Source organism: Entamoeba histolytica, genomic scaffold (genome assembly GCF_000208925.1).
Source record: "Entamoeba histolytica HM-1:IMSS scf_1104750516393 genomic scaffold, whole genome shotgun sequence".
Lineage (NCBI taxonomy): Eukaryota > Evosea > Mastigamoebida > Endamoebidae > Entamoeba > Entamoeba histolytica.
Window position 1 is genome coordinate 57,409 of NW_001914899.1, and position 18,823 is coordinate 76,231.

Consider the following 18,823-nt stretch of genomic DNA (forward strand, 5'->3'; position numbering starts at 1 on the left):
GTTATTATCCAGTAGGATTGAAAAGTAATATTAAGACAGAGATAGAAAATAGTTGTTTGGTAAGAAATGAAATTGGGTGTATTCGTTGTAAAATTGGATATTATCTTGATCCTACTACTTCAACGTGTAGAACTTGTAAAGAAGAGTGTACTTCTTGTATATCCTTAAGTCAGTGTAATTCATGTAAATCAGGATATTATTCAATTAATGGTGATTGTATTTTGTCAGCAGGGAATTGTGATAGATTTATTGTAGGTAATACTCAAAGTTGTTTAGAATGTAAAGAAGGGTATTACCGAAATTCTTCATTAATGTGTGATGTATGTCCAGAAGGATGTCGTTGTGTAAATCCTGATTTTTGTACCTCATGTTTTAGTGGATATTTCAAGACTCCTGATATGCTTTGGTGTGAGTCAACAACTAGTCTAACTCATTGCACTAATATCACAACAGAAGGTTGTATAAAATGTGAAGAAGGTACATACCTTTCTAATGGGAGATGTATAAAATGTGGAACAGGATGTAAAACATGCAAAACAAGTGGAGATAATTCATGTACTTCATGTAAAGAAGGATTTATCAGGTCATCAGAAAGAAAAATGTTTTCATGTACATATTATACTAATGTTTCAAATTGTTTAAAGGAAGAGAATGAACATTGTGTTTTATGTTCTAGAAGATACAGATTGAGTGATAACAGATTAAGTTGTGAAGAAAAGTCAATGACAGGTATAATTGTTGGATGTGTTTTAGCATGTATTGTTATAATGTTAATTATTGTTACGATAATATCATTAATTCTTTTCATTAGAATAGAACGTAATATAAGAAAAAGAAATTCCGAAACGATTTGTGTTTTTAAGATGAAATATAATAATATTCAATTTATAGAGCTTAGTCCAAATTCTCCATTACTCATTAATAAGAAAAACATAACATTTGACTGTGAGAATGTATTTTTACCTGTTGGAAGTGAAACAAAAGATATAATATGTGTTGGCAATAATGGGAAAAACGAAATAAAAGTTCAATTTACATCAAAAGAACAGAATGATAAATTTCTTCTAAGAGTTCAACCACCATTAGTTGCTCTTGAAGGAGGGTATGCGTGTGAATTTGAAATTTTTATTCAACCATTGTGCACATGTAAAATAGAAGAGAAGTTATCAGTTATTGGATTTGATATGAAAGAAGGAAAGGAGATAATAGAAACTGTCACAATAAAAACTGAAACAGAGATGACAACTAAGATTGATCCAGATGAATTAGTTCAAGAAAAGAAAATAGGAGAAGGAACATTTGGGATTGTTTATCTTGGAATTTTTAGAGGAAATAAAGTTGCTATTAAAAGAATGAAAGATATACAAGATGATGAAGATGCGTTAATAGAATTTGAGAAAGAGATATTTATGTTAGATAAATTTAGATGTGATTATATTATTCACTTTTATGGAGCAGTATTTATTCCTAATAAAATATGTATGGTAACAGAATATGCAGAATTTGGTTCATTACAAGACATGATGAAAAAAGAAAAAAATATACAAATACGTTTATTTATGAAAATCAAAATATTGATTGATGCTGCAAAAGGAATTTCATATCTTCATTCAAATGGAATATTACATCGAGATATTAAACCTGATAATATCTTAGTATTATCAATTGATGAATCCTCAAAAGTAAATGGAAAATTAACAGACTTTGGGTCATCAAGAAATATTAATATGATGATGACAAATATGACATTCACAAAAGGAATAGGAACACCAACTTATATGGCTCCTGAAATTTTACAACAACAAAAATATAAAAAAACAGCAGACATTTATTCATTTGGTATTACTATGTACGAAACATTCCACTGGGGTGAATGTTATCCAAAATTGTTATTTAAATTCCCATGGGCTATTGCTGATTTTATTAATAAAGGACAAAGAAGAGAAAGACCAGACAATATTCCAGAACCAATCTATAAACTAATCACACTTTGTTGGGCACAAGAACCTAAAGAAAGACTCCCGATTGATTCAATAATAGAAAAATTAGAGTCATTCTTACAAAGTTGCTAATTGTTAAATTTCAAATTATTTCTTTTTTGTTGTACATAAAAATAACACAAAATATTGTTTTGTTTTTCTTTTTTCTATTTTTTTTTTTCATTTCTTTCATTCACTTCTCAATAAATTCGGGATTTTAAGGAAAAAAAGTTAAAAAAAGTTTTTTTTTAGAAAAGAAAAAAAGGAAAATAAAACGTTTTGATTAAGAATGAACTAAAAAACAACTAAAAGCACGAATGAGTGTTGTCAATAGTAATGGAACAACTGGACGATTACGAGTGAATGCCACAGTTCAAAGTAAACAACAAGAAGAAGAAATAATTAATACGCCACTTTCTGTACAACAGAAACCAACAATACCACCGATTAAAAGTTCAAAAAAAGGAAATGAAATTGATACTGACAAAAACCCAACAACAGGATTAACAACAACTTCAAAAGAAGATAGAAAGAAATCATCAGAAAAAAAAGAAATAAAAACAACAACACCTCAAGAAAATACAGTTAAAGAAGAAATAAATGATAATATATTGAATGATGAAGAATTTAATCATGTCCAATGTAATGAACCAATTGATGATGATTATGATGGAATCGAAAAAAATGTGAAAAGAAAACAATTAAATCCAAGAAAGCCTTTAAAAGGAAAGAAAAAATTAAAGAAACCAAAAGAAACACATAAAATTTCAGAAGAAAAAGTTCAAGATGAAGTTCAAAAACAAGAAGTAAAAGATAGTTCACAAGAAGTAATTGAAAATTCTCTACCCAAAGAAGATATTAATGAGTCAAAAGAAATTACTGACCTTCCAAAAGATATTATTGAGGAGCTAAAAGAATTAAGGGAAAAGACAAAAGACGATGAAGTTATCGAAACCCATGCAAATACTGAACAAACAACAAAAGAAATAACAGAACCAGAACCTCCACCAAAAAGAAAACAACTTGGAGGTAAACAAAAAAAAGTTGATGAGATTTCAGACACACCAAAAAGAAAAGCACTTAACCCAAAAAAATCAAGTAAACTAAAAAATTGTATTTCCTCAGGTAAAAAAGAAACAACTACAAATGAAAAACAACCACAAAGTAAAGTTCCTGTTACAAAACAATTACCTAGTGATGAAATTGGATCTCCCAAAAGCCCAAGAGCTCATATAACTAATGCATCTGTGTCTACATTACCAGCTGGTCATCAGTTGTTAATGGATGAGAATGAAGTAAAAGAAGTTATTCCACAAATACCAACACGAATAACAATTGACAAACCTAACGTTGAAGAACACAAAAAGGAAACAAACCCAGAAGGAAAAATAACAAAAGATAAGAAAGACACTCAAATAAATAAAATAAAAGAGAAAGATGAAACTGAGGCAAAACCAAAAAAAGAAAAGAAACATAAAAAAAATAAGAAACATGAAGAAATAGAAGAAGAAGATGGGGATGATCCAATGATTACTAAACAATTAGTTGTAAAAACAGATAATGAAAAATCTGTTTTTTCAATTGCTAATTCAATTGGAAGAGGTGCATATGGAGAGGTGTTTCAAGGAATGAATGCTGATAGTGGAGAATTTGTTGCAATTAAACAAATGAAAGTAAATAAAAAATCTGTAATGAAAGAAGTTATGGAAGAAATTAGATTACTTAAAAAATTAAAACATAAACATATTGTTAGATATATTGCATCAACAGAAAGTCATGGATTTCTTTATATTATAATGGAATATATGGAAAGTGGTTCATTATTAAATATTGTAAAGAAATTTAATCACTTAAATGAAAGTTTATCAGCAAAGTATATTCATCAAGTATTAGATGGATTAGCATTTATTCATGACCAAGGTATTGTACATAGAGATATTAAAGCAGCTAATATTCTTGTAGCTAAAGATGGAAGTGTAAAAATTGCAGACTTTGGAGTTAGTGTTCAAATGAATGGAAATGAAAAACAAGAAGGAGGGAGTGATGAAGATCCAATTGGAACACCAAATTGGATGGCACCTGAAGTTATTCAAATGCAAGGAACTACAGTTAAAGCAGATATATGGGCATTAGGATGTACTATTATTGAATTGATAACAGGAAATCCACCATATTATGATTTAAATCCAACAGCAGCATTATATAAAATAGTTAATGATGACTATCCACCATTCCCAAGTACTGTTTCAGTACAACTAAAAGACTTTTTATTTTCATGTTTTAAAAGAAATCCAAATCAACGAGCATCTTCAAGGGAATTATTAAAACATAAATGGTTTATTACAAATGGAATTAAGGTAGAAGAGGAAGTCAAAAAAACTAATATGAAAACTATTTCTTATATGGGAAGTGTTGTTGATACTACTGCTGATTGGGGAAATGATTTTATATTTCCAAGTAGTAAAAAAGAATCTAGTGCTATCGATATTTCAACTCCAGCGACAAATATAGATGATTGGGATAGTGATTTTGGTTCATTTTCATCTACTACTCTTCAACAACCTTCACAACAAAATAATGGAACATCTGTGTTGAATGGTGATGATTGGGATACTGATTTTAATTTCTCTCCTGTAAAAAGTGATGACAAAAATAAAAGTCAAAGTTCCTTGAAAGTAGAAAATAAAACAGATGATTGGGGAGCTGATTTCTCTTTTCCTGAAGACCTCTCTGTTCAACCAGCTAACAATGATAAGAAAACTAATATTAATGATGATGATTGGGGAGATGCTTTTACTTTCCCTACAGAACCTAAAACAAATAAATTCACGCAAAGTAGTTCAGAAAAAGCTAATAATTCAAAAGATATATCAGGAGATGATTGGGGAGATGATTTTGGATTTCCTGAAGATCAAAAAGATGGAAAAACAAATACTACTAAAGGAATTGATGATTGGGGGGACGATTTTATTACTGCTCAAGAACCACCAAAAAGAAAAACTCTTGCAGGAAGAACTTATGTAGAGCAAACACTTAAACAAAATACTGTTACTGAATTAACTAGTCAAGGTAAACAAGTTATTGTTGCTAAGAAAGCAGGAGGAAAAGAAGTTGCAATTGGAGTGGATGTAAAACAAGGAGGAGTTATAGATAAACCATTTTTAGAAGAAGTGCCTAGTTTTGATGATATTGATGCATTAGATACAAATGATGAAGCAATGAAAAAGAAAAAAGAAAAGTTTATTAATAAATTAAAAGAATCAGCAAAATTAATTGAAAGTATTACAAAAGAAACCCCACATAAACTAGAAGTTCTTATTGATGAATTATTTATGCTTAGTGAAGACTCTTCATTTACTGACCTCTCAGGAGTTATACATTCAGTTGGGTTATTTTCAATATTAGCTGTACTAGAAAAAGAAGAATTTGTTAACTGCTTTCCATTAAGAGTAAAGGCATTACAATTGATTAATTCAGTTATGGGAAAGAATTCTATGGTGAGGATGAATATTGTATTATCTGGATGTCAAAGCATTGTTAATTTTGGATTGGCTCATGGTAAGTCAAATGATTCCTATATGAAAGAGTTAATTAAATTTATTCAATGTGTAATGTCAGACGAAACAAATAAATATCAATTAGCTCAGATGTTTATTAATTGTGGTGGGTTATCATTATTCTATCAAGTTTTAACACTTAAATATGATGGAAAACATCAAACAACGATGAACATCATATTAGAAGTTATCAGTAAGTTTGTACATTCACAGAGTGATATTAAAACAAGAATAGATTTTTGTTCTCGTAATATTATTACATTATTATTCATTAAATATAAAGTTATTGAAGGATTACTTCAATTTGTTATTCAAACATTTGTAAATAAACAATATGGAGCTTCACTTCATGCAATAACAATTTTAATTCAAATTATTGATGCTGTGTTAAGAAATGAAACACAAATTAAATTAATTGTATGTCAAAAAATTGTAACAACAGATTTATTAGGAACGTTATGGAGAAATATGGATAGTTCTAATATCCCTAAAGGTGAAAGTGATGATGGAAAAGATTATATATCTATTCAAGAGGATGTATTATTTAATGTATGTAAATTATGCAAAATATTAATGACAGACTCAGATTCAGACACTATTACAATACTGTTAAATGCTAAGATTATTTTCTTTATAGTTAAAGTATTATTTAGATGTGATGCTGTTGATCCACCTGAATCAAAAAAGAATAGATTAAAATTTATGATGAGAAATGGATTAATTAATAATGTTACACAATGTTTAGATATGTTATGTAGTTCATTACAAGTAAAATATAAAGTGTGTTTAGAATTATCATCATATCAAGGAATTTTTGTTTTATTAAAGAATTTTTGTATTTATGCTAAGTCTAATTCTAAAATTATTGAAGAAAATTCATTCAATATTATTATTGATGTTAGTCGTTCATTAACAAAACAACAAAGTTCAAGCGATTTTATAACAAATAATGCATTAGAATTCCTTATTAATTATTCAGCAGGAAATGTACTTCGACCTCATGTTTTTGCTGCTTTCAGGGCACTATATGAATCAAATAAGAAAAAAGGATTAAAATTATTATCAGAAGCTAAATGTGTATTACATTTATTAAATACTTTCAAAAGATGTAACTTTGCTGATGGAATTTGTGCATCAGAATTAAGAGATTTTTGTTCAATGTTAAATGATCATGATGAACTAACCTTGATGTATTCTAAAACTACATTTTTAAGAGGAACTGCTATGATATTAAAAAGTGTACCTTGTGACCTTATTGAAACAAAAAAGAATTTTGCTATGTTACTAAAATCACTTATCAAAGCTAATCCTAAACCAAGTGAAATACAATTTAAAGAGAAGGTTTTAGTTGACTTAGAAGAAACAATGAAACAAAGTGAAATGGAAGGAAAGTTTGTTATAGTTGATATAGTTGAAGAATGTATTGCATTGATATTAGAACCAAAAAAGACAAAGACAAATGAAAAGAAACATAAAAAAGATGAAACTAGTTCACTAGAAGAAAAGAAAAAAAAAGACGATGATGAAAGTAAAACTAAAATACCAACAAAAACATCACCAAAAGGAGATAATAGAGCACATAGAAGAGGTGTTTCATTTGGTAAATTCGGTAATTCAGGTCTTTTTGGAAAACATGACTCTAGCGAAAACTCCGAAGATAAGTCTGAAGAACATATGTCCTCTTCTAAACAAGACAAAAAGATTCCACCAACTCCTGAAACACCTTCGTCATCATCACAGTCACCAAGTTCAACTAAAGCACAATCACCACGTACAAGTAATCAAAATATTATGGGTTCTGTTCCATTAACTACAAAAATTACTAATGTCCCAACATCATCAACTTGTTCTAATTCTAAATTTGCTCAAAGCACTCCTGTTAATAACACTCAATCTAAATTAAGTAGTAATAGTACATTAAAAGGAAACGGTACATTACCTACACGATCTTCTGTTGCTATGAAACAAACAACCCTAATTGAAAATCAACAATCAATTTCATCTAAACCAAAACGTTCATTCTTCTCATTTGGTAAAAAGTAATGCACTTCTTTCATTGTTAATTTCAATTATTTTTTAATTTAGTCTTTCATTTTTAAAGTATTATGTTAAAACAAAATAAGTAAAATTAAATTCAATTCCAAATAAACCAATTGTGAATATTCTTTGTTTTCTGTTCAAATGAATAACATAATGATATTAATTGGTCTTGGATTTCCATTGAACATACTGAAAATATTGGAGGAATAGAAGAAGAAGAAAGACTTAATGATTGAAGAATATCTTTCATATTCAGAGCATTTTCTTCACTTAGTTCATTCGAACAAGTGCATTGTTTTAATAAAAAGATGATTATAATGCTTAAAGGAATTTGATTCTTTGTTGTTTCAATAAATGAGTTGAATGAAACAATATATTTTATTGACTCAATAATTATTGGTGTTAGTTTTATAGCATTTCTTCCTTGAAGTAATTGAACAAAATAAAATATACAACTATCTGTTATACCCCATTTTTGAATCATTTTATTCAATAATACTAATGAAGGTCTACTATCAGAATAGAAAGTGTGTGGATTAGAAATTTCTGCTAATATTGTTTCATATACTTTTCTTGATTTAAATGAATTAGGAAGAGAATGATAAAATGAAGTAGATTCTGCTAAGGATTCTAATAATAGTATTGTTGCTGTAGATGGATATTCTTCAAGCCTATTCATGAAATTAAACGGATTTAGTGCAATTTTACATTCATTTCGTTTAAATAAATAGGAACTGACTACCTTCCATAATGGGTTAACTTGTTGAACAACAACCATTATCATTTTAGAATATAATATTGCAGTTGGTGCAGATATTTGTTGGTTTGCAGTATCAATTGAATTCCTAAATATAAATAAAAATGCTTGAATGAATGAACGTTGACAAAAACTATAAAATGTTGTTTTTATCTTAAGAATATAAAGTGTTTTTTGAAGAATAGAATATCCCATTTTTCTAATATTTTCATCTTCTGCTGCTGTGGCTATCATAGCAAATGATAAAAATCCATTGTAAATATATGATCTTGGTTGAAAAATATATTTTTTAAAGACAATGGCTCTGTCTAATGTATGGTATGTTAATGGTAAAAGATAACATGGATCATATGGATATTCCTCTTCTGTATCTTGTGTTTGTATTAAGACAGAAAGATCTTCTTCATTACTCTTTCTTGAAAATGGAAAATGACTTAAACTATATTCCATATCTTTTTTATTAAAGAATATAGTATTATCAAACATTCTATTGATTGATGTTTTATAATCTAATCCATGTCTTCCTGCAACTAATGGTAATTTTGGATATAATGGTGAGTATTGAATAATTAAATAAAAAATCATTCTATCTGTATTTGACATTGTTCCATTATAACTCTCATATATCATTTTCATCATATCAAATGTTGGATTATTCTCTGATTTTTGACCATATAACTTTATTAGTAAAACACTAAAATCATGGGTTATTGGTAATTCCCATTTAGGTTTGAAGGATTTTTCTTGAATTTTTAATAATACTTCTAACTGAATATCTTTATTTTCTATGACGGTAAGTAATAATGAAACAATACCATAACCATATCTAGTAGATTGAATTGTATCAATAATCAGGTTAATCCATTCTTCATTTGATAATAATACGTTATAATTGACATATTTTATTATGCAACAACAAATATGAATTAATTCTTTATAATATTCATTCTCTTGTAAAGTAAAATTCTTAACTTGTTCAATAATTTGTTTAAAAATAACTTGTGATTTATCCCCGAGAAAAGAACAGTCTTTAGTTATAAGAGCTACAAGTGTATTAAAAATAGTATGTTTAGTAATATCCAATGATTCTTCAATTGGATAATATATTCTAGTATACTCTTTAATAAAAGACAATGTTGGTTCTTCACAATGTGCAATATACTCTTTTAATTGATTAAATATTAAAGGATTAATAAAAACTTTTTGTGTATTTAATACAACATGAATTTGTTCTAATGTAAGAGTAATCCATTCATGTTTATTACTTCTAATAGACTCTTCCAATAGTAAGTTAAGATAAAGTGATGTTTCTTCTTCTTGAATATTTTGATTACATTTACTTAACACAAAATTAATAGAAAGTGGTGTCTTATTATTAATTGAATAAATCATTAAGTTAACTGGAATTAAAATATCTTTGGAAATATTTTCAAAAGAGTCAATTCGTTTGATTGGACAATTATGAAGTACTACTGACTGAACAAATTCTTTTTTATTTTGAGACAAATAAGCAATGATTTGTAATGTTTGCTCTTTTTCTTCATTCCAAATTCCTTTCCAATACCATTCAAATAAATATTTATAATTTTTTAATTTTAATAATCCAATTTTTAATTTTTGAATAAATGATTTATTTTCATATACCTTTAAAAGTTGTTCTTGAGAATGTGGAAGTAATTTAATTAAAAGGAGATACGTTTTCATAACACATTTATTAATTTTCATTTTACTTAAATAACTACCAAAATATTTATTATAAATTATCTTTTTTATAACTGTTTTTTTTGTGATATTAAATAATGTTTCAATAAGAATATTTGATGGTGTTAAATTTGTATTATTACAATAAAGGAATAACTTAGATAATGTAATGTAATAATTTTCAATTGTTAAAAATGGATTAAAGAATGGGATAATTGTTTTAGATATTGTCTCTAATAATTCTTTACTCATTTTTTTCTTTGAAGAAAATATAAGTAATAATTCAATAAGATTATTTGCCATTACTTTATAAACATTTGAATCAAATAATTTTCTTGTATGATTTAATTGTAATAAAATATTTGTGACATGTGAATCAATTACATCGCTTTCAATAGAAAATTCACGATATTCTATTTGACTAATTAATTCTTTAATTTCTTCTTTTAAATGATATATAACATCACCATCATCTATTTGTTTAACTTGATATTTGTCTCTTAAATATTGTTTTACTTCTTCATCAAATATCATTTCATGTCTTAATCTAAAACAACATAATAATAATTGAATTCTCTGAAATCCTTTACTTTCTTTCATTAATGAGATTAGTGTATTTTTACGATCAACAGGCATTTCTGTTTCTTCATCATTAAGAAGGGTTTGATAATATATAACCATACATTTTTCTTCATTAGTTTTACCAATACCAATTTGATGACCTAACAATATAAAATGGAATAAAGCAGGAAGATCATATTGAGCTGGCATTTTTTTATAACAATTTCTTGAATCAACAACTGATTTTAATGTTTTTGAATGAGTTGCTTTACTAAATTTTAATATAGAACTAATGTCATTTCCTAAATTTGATCTAAAGATAAAACTTTCATATGGAGAATACTTGAAAATTATCTGATCAAGAATTTTATTATATTCATCTCTAAGTAAAGGAAAGTCTTTGATTAATTCATTTACTCTTAATGAAATAGGAATAATCATTGCAGGAAATTGTTTTTTCGAAATAGAACTTGAAGTAATATTACTAATCCAGTTAATAGATTCTCCAAGTTCAGCAGCAAAATGCAATCCTCTATAAAGAACCAACTCATTACTTGATTCTAATGAACGTAAAACTACTTGTTCCATTCTTAAAGTTGAATGATGAAATACAGTTGGACTTACTCTGTGAAGAATTTCTAATGTTTGTAAACATTTTATAAAAGCAAAGTTTGAAGATTGAGAAGTAGCAAGAGCATAGATTGAATGTGCATCCGGAAATTCTTGACAAATACTATCCATTAATATTTGGTCAGCATGAGTAGATTGTGCATAAACCTCAGTTCTTGAAGCCATAGCAAATAAAATTAAAGCAGCTTGATATTTAAACAATTTATTAAATGAAGCAAGTTTAGAAATAGCAGTTTTAGGAATAAAGATTAAACACCCTTTAATAAAATCATAAGAAGAAATATTAAGAGTATTAACAGGTAATTTCATAGTATTTAACATTTCTAATAAAAAAGAAGTTTGAATATAAGTAGGTAAATCATTAGTAAAATTGAATCCAAAATTTTTACTACTTAAATACATTTGAGCAACAATTGCAGGTTGATTTTTAAAGATAGATATCATTAATTTTCTTGTTTCTTTATGGTACATATAAAAATTTTCCATTCCATTTACAAGAGTATTATAATGTATTGGTTTATTTGTAGGAATTAAAGGAGTAATATATCCAGGAATAGTATAAATCATATATAAAAATTCTTTAAGTAAAGGAATAGGTTGAGGCTCAATAAACATATTATAGAGTGTTGTTAAAATATTTTTCTTAAAAAAGAATGAGAATTGTTTATCTTTTAAATATGGTGATTTTAACATTTTAATTAATGCTTGAAGTAATTTTGTTTGAATATCTTCTGTATCATTTATTGCATCTAAAATGAATAATGATAATGGATTTGCTGTTGTTAAATAATCATTTAAATATGTTAATGCAAATTTAGAATTACATCCATCTGATAAAACATCAATAAATTCAACAATTACTTCTCTAAAATCTGATATTTCTCTTTTAGAAGCAACATTAAAAATATCTTTCCAAATTGGATAAGTAATACCAACTTTTGCATAAACGAATTTAAACATTTTAATATCTTTTCTTAATAAAAAAATTATTAGTCTAAGACATGCTATTCTTGAATGAAGACGTGAACTACTTAACCATTTCATAAAATTTGTTAATAATTCTCCAAATAAATATGACACCGTTGTTTGTAATACTTCTTTCTCTTCTTCTAAATTCATTGAAAAAATTTCTATTAAAACATTTATTGCTTTCTCTTGAATAAATCCAGGTGTTCCATTTGCATTCATTTTGAACGTATCTACTAATTCATTACATCGTGGTGAATGTTTTAAATAATATCGAATCATTGAACCATCATTTTCATGATTTTTATATTTTTGTATATATTCAATTAACTCGTCTAATGCAGAGTTAACAATAGAACTGTCTTCATTTAATAATCGTGCAAAGACAAGTTGGTTTTGCATGAATGTCTGTGATTTGCTTTTTGTGTTTTTTCTTTTTTTAATACCAAATTTTTAGAATTTAAAATTTATATTCTCACAACCCTTTTTTGTTATTTAATTTTTTATTTTCTTTCGACATTCTTTCATTATTTTTGATTTACTTTCAAATAAAGTAATAAATCTCTATTTTTGATTAACTTTATTGTATTATAGTAAAACTATTTCTTAAACTAGAAAATAAAAAAATAAAAATCATCTAATAATAAAGAACTATTAAAATATTTTAATAAAATTAATAGTATATTTAGTTATTTAACTAGTTAAAAATAAATAATAAAAATATAAAAAAGTAAAGAAAAAAATATAATACAACCAAAACCAATTTAAAGGGAGGACAAGGGCCCTAAAAGAGCACTATTAGATTATTTAAAAAGGATAGAATGAGATTAAATCTTCGATGAAAAGAAATACTGCTACATTATTACCTGCTGCTCGAGTTAAACGTATTATGCAAGAAGATGAAGATGTTGGAAAAATGTCAGGGAATGTACCGATGGTTATTGCCCGTGCAACTGAATTGTTTTTAGTAGATCTTATTAAAAAAACAAATACTGTTGCGGAAGAAAAGAAGTCGAAAAGTGTTAATTTATCACACTTACATGAGTGTGTAAAAAATACTCCTGTTTTTGATTTTTTAATAGAATTGATTGAGGCTAAAATGGCTGAAAATCCACCAGAAGAACGTAAACGTTCAAAAAAAGATTCAGGTGATGAGGGGATTACCTCATCAAAGAAACGAAAACTGGAAGAAGATTAATAAAGTCTACAAATTAAAATTTAATGTATTTTTCTTCGTATTTTGTTTTTATTTTATTCTTAAAAATTGTGATGATAATTCTTATTTTCTGTTAATTTCTTTAATGAAATGATATTTAATAAAAATTTGAATAAGTCAATTCTGTGGGTATAGAACAAAAGTAATATGATTCAAACAATTATTTAACTATAATAGAAAATAACTCATTTTTGTTTTGTCATTACCAAGTGAAATTTACTCACTTCAATGAATATTAATATAAATTATTATAAACATTTCAATGAATATAAAACAAATGATTAACAAAATAAAGATATTGTTGAACCAAATTATGTAATCCTATAACTACTCATTAAATACTTCAAATAAAAATATATTAACAACAAGAATTTTATATCAATGAGAAGAAAAATTCTTTCTAGTATCAAATTATCATTCTGAAAATCAAGTTACCAAGGAAAAATAGTCATGTTTACCCAAAGAAGGATTAATTCAGAGAATTGTTATTTGTTTTTGAATAGAAAAAGTAAAAAAAAAAAACATAAATGAAACAAATGTTATTTATTTGTTGTAAGTTGAGAGTAATGAAATTAATTTTAATTGAAAAATTACATTCAGTGTATAGAAAGTATTTTTGTTGTATTGAATATCAATATACTTTTAAGACTCTTTCATTTAATAATGTCTAGGCTATTCTCTTCAATAAATAATACATTACCTAAGACATCTTTAAGACATTACTTATATAAGTATTAAGCAACTTATTTCATTAAACAAAGTATTTCAGATAAACCCACTTATGATATGATTAACAAAGTCTATTTCCTTAATAATACAAAACTCTTGTTTCTGATAATTAGAGTAACTAACAAATTATATTTGTAATAATAATAGTTTTTTTTCTTTGTATAAAGGCAAATGATTAAAAAGAATTAATTTATGTAAAAAGAAACTACAAGATTTATATATTAGTAAATGTTTAATATTTGGCAAAAAGAATTTGATATTCATCATTAACACTAATCATATAATTAATGTCATAATCTTTTTCTTCAGGCCGCCCCCGAGTTTCAATATTTCTTTTTTGTTGAAGAGGATCACTGCAATAGAGGAAGAAAATACAACTTTGCTTCCTTTTCAAAGCAATAGAAACTTGACCCTTTACTAATTCAAAAACACCTTGAATAGAATATTTACAACTATCAACTCTAGTAAAATGACAATCATCAAATCGAGGAATGTTATATAAGTCATATAACTTTTCTACTCGGGCTTTTAAATCCTCAAATTCAAACTCACTTATCTTACCATTTCTATAAGATGCAGCTGCAAAAATGTTAATAGAATCTGCTGGACTTCTCTCCATAATTACATATTTTTTATTTTGTGCCTGTTCCATTTGTTGTCTATAACAATCTATAATACTTAATTGAAATTCATACACTGATCCATTACCTTTGAGTGTATCTTCTAATTGTTTTTTAGCTTCAACTGGTTTATAGTCAACATATTCCTTTACAAATATACTTTCTCCTTTTGGTAAACTTCTTTTTAATCTTCTAATTAAAGTAGACTTTCCAACTCCAACACCTCCAGTGGCAATGATAAATTGTTGGTATTTCATAATACCGTTATTTGATGTATCTTAATCCAGTTTCTTCTTTAAATATCTCCTTCGTTTCTTTTTTTTTTGGGTTAAAGTTAATAAACCTTAATTTTCCTTTATTTTTTCTTTATTTTTAGAACAAAAACGAGGGCATCATATTTTTTACTTCTTTTTTATAACCAATTTAGGAGAAAAGGATGAAAAAAGTATCGTTTTGTTTCGTTACTAAGAAAATGAAATATAAAACATAATTAAAAATCAAAGAAAATTAGTTGATAGAACTGAGATTTCCCTTTAAGTCGCTCAAGGCTTTATTCAAAATGTCATTAAAGTGAGACTCATTCACTCCATCTTCAATTAGTTTAAATTTTTCTAATACTAATTGTTTTTGTTGTTCTGTTTTTTGAGAATTAAATAAAGCAGTTTTATATTCAGTAAAGAAGACAGGGAAATGTTTTATAAGTTGAACCAAACAATTTACTCCTCTTAACTGATTTGACCCTTCTGTAAATAGCATTGTTTCCATAGAGGCTTTCATCATTTCTTTGAAATAACTTTGACTCTTTCCAATTTGAGACTCAAATGAAGCAAAGTTTTCTGTTTCTCGTGTTTGAACTGAGTCATAAGTATCAAAAATCTGAGATACAATCTTCATAGATGAACGAATGATATTTGGATCAGTAGATTGTAATCCATTAATCAATATCATCAATAATTTTTGGAATGTGTTTACATCAGAAGAAAAGATAAATCTATATAATACACTAAACATTCCTTGTAGTGTAGTAAAGACAACTACTCTAAACTTTGATTCTTGGAAAATTTTATCTAATGGAATTGCAAATAAAGTTAACATGATACATTGCATTAAAGAAGGTAAAGCAGGGTCATTATAATAAATTAATACTCCATATGGAATAAAATTACCAGTCAAGAAATTATTAAATATAGTGAATATTCTTGGAATAGAATTATCAAATAATTTTTCTGGTAATAATGGTAATAATGGTATAATAATCTTAATAGTACTAACTATTGCTCTGAATAATAAAATAGCGTTAGGAGATGAATTAGAAAAGTTGATTCGATTATATGTTGAATTAGTAAATTGAACTAAAAATTTGAGAGTATTATATAACAATAATGGACATTGTCTTGTTGTAACTTGATTAAAGAATAATGAACCATTAGCATCCACTCCAGCAAATAATACATTTTCATAATAATCAAAGAAGAACCATTCAAAGAATTTAATATACTGTGATGCAGTAGTTGCAACAGTTAATAATCCTTGTAAGTCAATTAGAATAGATAATAACATATCAACATTACTTACTAAATCATTATTAAATGTACCTGATTGAATACTTGTTATAAGGAATTTCAATTTTGTATCAAATGGTCTCATAAATTGCATAAAGTCACAACTCTCATCTTGGAATAATATTTTACCAAGAATACTATAATATTTTCTTCTTAACTTAACTAATTCTTCATTAGTTGTTGATTGAGATAAGAAATCAAAATACCTATTAGCATGGTTTTGCATTAATTGTTGTGTAAAAGGTAATGATGCAATAAATTTACTTTGTGAACAAGAAGAAACAAAAAGTAAGAATGTGTCTAATGTTTTATCAATAAGTGATGTATTTCTTGGGAATGAAGTTAGATTAAATGAAATTTTTTGCATAATTTTACCAACTATATCTTCAATTTTATCTATCCCTAATACTTCTCTTAAAGGTTGAATTGTATCAGTTCGATATTGTGATGCAGAAATATATAAATTCTTAAAATTACCAAAGAATTTCATATATTCAAATTCTACTTTTACTTCAATTGATTTTTGATTTGTTTTGTTTACATAATTTATAATTGAATCAGTTAAATTCATACATCTGAAAATTTTACCAACTAATGCAGCTTGAATTTGTTCATTATCATTTCCATTACTATATGTTCTATTTAACATTGCATTCATTACAGTTAATAACCAACACATTTGTGTTTCTAATTTTTTTCTCAATGGAGAATTATAATCAGTAGCATTAGATATTTGTGATAAAGTATTTATAATAACTTCTATACGTTCTGTTAAAAATCCAGCCATTTCTTTATATTGTGCTTTTGCTAATGAACTTAATGTTTCCATATAATCTTGTAATTTAAATTCTTCTTCATCAATAACAGTGTCATCATCAGAATAATCCATTACTTCAAAAAATTGTAAGACTGAATTAACTAATGCTTGAGATAAACATAATGCCGTTTGATTTAATAATGTTTCAGTTTGTGTATCTCCATTAAGTTGAGTTGAAGTAATAACTTTATTCCAAAAAGAAAGTAAATAAAGAACAGCATTTTTATTATCTGACCAATTATTAAAAGTGTTAATAGTAAATTGAGAAAAACAATTGATATGTTGTGTTGTAATAATTTGATGAATAGGATGATTAGTTTTTAATCTATCTAAGAATCTACAAAAAACAAATCGAGTCTCTGAATTATCTAAACCATATCCACTTTGTACAATTTTTGATGCACCATCAATTAAACAATGTTGTAATCCTGATCCATCAGCTTGCCTTGCCCATAATGATTTTCTAATCAAAGAGATATATCCTATAGTATCAAGTATAATTGTAGTTAATGGTGGTTTACAATTGAAATATACATTAAATAGTTGTTGAACAAAAGTAATATCTTCAAAAAAGTTCTTCCAGTCATTTGGTATTTGAACGGTATAAATATCTTCTGTTGTTTCATCCATATTCGTTCCAAGGAAATTATATTTAAGACATGAAAGCATTAATTTCATTGTTGATAACATTAACTGTTCAATATTTGATGGTCTTTTTTGTAATAGTAAATTAAATACTTCTAAACTTAATGAAAAAATATCTTTAAGACAATTGTCTTTATAATTAATAGTAGCTTTACGATTAGTACAGTTTTGTGTGTTAGACATATTATCAGTTAGTTCAACTAATAAAGTAAAGACAAATGGTATTGAACTTGGATCTTTTAATGCATTATCTTTTAATCCATTAATAAAAGTTTTATTTTGTGGGTCATCAAACCATGTGGCTTTAAGAAGGTCAACAAAGGTTTTGATTGCAATATTAATTGTTTGTGAACTTAATGAACCAATTCTTTTAGATAAAAATTCATAAATGAATTGTTTAATTTGAAGTTTTTGTTCCATTGTAGTAGAAATTGTATCAGCCATTTTTTTAAATGATTTTAACGCATGAATCTATTTGTGACTTTTATCCTATCATACACCCTCGTTAGATAAAAAAAATTACAAACTTGTGCATATATATTATTACTTTCAACTAATATTTGTTGAGACTGTGTTGGACTGAAATCTATTATTTGGTTTGTTTGTGCTGAATACATTTGGGTTGCAAGTTGTTCAAGTTGTTGAAGATTCATTGTATTAATACTCATGCAATCACTTTTCTTTCTTTTGAGTTTTTTATTTTTAATTATTTTTACTTTTTAACAAAATTATAATTTATAATTATTTTATTATATTCACTTTTTTATCTTAAAAATAAATTAAATAACATTTTTTTGTTTATGATAAACATCTGAAGAATATAATCATCGTATATGTGATGTTTACTTAGTACTTCTTACAACATACGATTTTATTAATTTTAGAGACATAACCCAGATATAATAGTCTATGTCTTAAAATTATATTTGATTATAAATGCCTTGGTAAATGTTTTTAGTGTGATTAAAAAAACTATATTATTAGTCTGATAAAACCAAATATAATAAGTGATAATTACCTCTTTTTCATTTAATCTGTTTTTC

General features: G+C 26.1%; 6 protein-coding genes across 6 annotated transcripts in view; 3 read left to right on the forward strand and 3 right to left on the reverse strand.

The window, feature by feature from the left end:
- Positions 1 to 2,072, forward strand: part of EHI_009580 (tyrosine kinase, putative) — a gene marked incomplete at both ends in the record, with an annotated part of 3,243 nt that extends 1,171 nt beyond the window's left edge. The window contains one exon of the mRNA XM_001913570.1: positions 1 to 2,072. This exon is cut by the window's left edge and continues 1,171 nt beyond it. Within this exon, the coding sequence (XP_001913605.1) occupies positions 1 to 2,072 (2,072 nt within the window).
- A 224-nt stretch (positions 2,073 to 2,296) lies between these two features.
- Positions 2,297 to 7,579, forward strand: EHI_009590 (serine/threonine protein kinase, putative; the record flags this gene model as incomplete). Its single annotated transcript, XM_649580.1, has 1 exon — positions 2,297 to 7,579. One exon carries the CDS (start codon positions 2,297 to 2,299, stop codon positions 7,577 to 7,579), a length of 5,283 nt encoding a protein of 1,760 aa, XP_654672.1.
- A 91-nt stretch (positions 7,580 to 7,670) lies between these two features.
- EHI_009600 (uncharacterized protein) lies at positions 7,671 to 12,593 on the reverse strand (the record flags this gene model as incomplete). The annotated part of the gene is made up of 1 exon (XM_649581.2): positions 7,671 to 12,593. One exon carries the CDS (start codon positions 12,591 to 12,593, stop codon positions 7,671 to 7,673), a length of 4,923 nt encoding a protein of 1,640 aa, XP_654673.2.
- A 436-nt stretch (positions 12,594 to 13,029) lies between these two features.
- EHI_009610 (Dr1-associated corepressor, putative) lies at positions 13,030 to 13,389 on the forward strand (the record flags this gene model as incomplete). Its single annotated transcript, XM_649582.1, has 1 exon — positions 13,030 to 13,389. One exon carries the CDS (start codon positions 13,030 to 13,032, stop codon positions 13,387 to 13,389), a length of 360 nt encoding a protein of 119 aa, XP_654674.1.
- A 919-nt stretch (positions 13,390 to 14,308) lies between these two features.
- On the reverse strand, positions 14,309 to 15,013 carry EHI_009620 (uncharacterized protein; the record flags this gene model as incomplete). Its single annotated transcript, XM_649583.2, has 1 exon — positions 14,309 to 15,013. One exon carries the CDS (start codon positions 15,011 to 15,013, stop codon positions 14,369 to 14,371), a length of 645 nt encoding a protein of 214 aa, XP_654675.1. The 3' UTR covers positions 14,309 to 14,368.
- Positions 15,014 to 15,263: 250 nt separating this feature from the next.
- EHI_009630 (Ran-binding protein, putative) lies at positions 15,264 to 18,448 on the reverse strand (the record flags this gene model as incomplete). Its single annotated transcript, XM_649584.1, has 2 exons — positions 15,264 to 18,251; positions 18,308 to 18,448. 2 exons carry the CDS (start codon positions 18,446 to 18,448, stop codon positions 15,264 to 15,266), a joined length of 3,129 nt encoding a protein of 1,042 aa, XP_654676.1.
- Between the last annotated feature and the right edge of the window lie 375 nt (positions 18,449 to 18,823).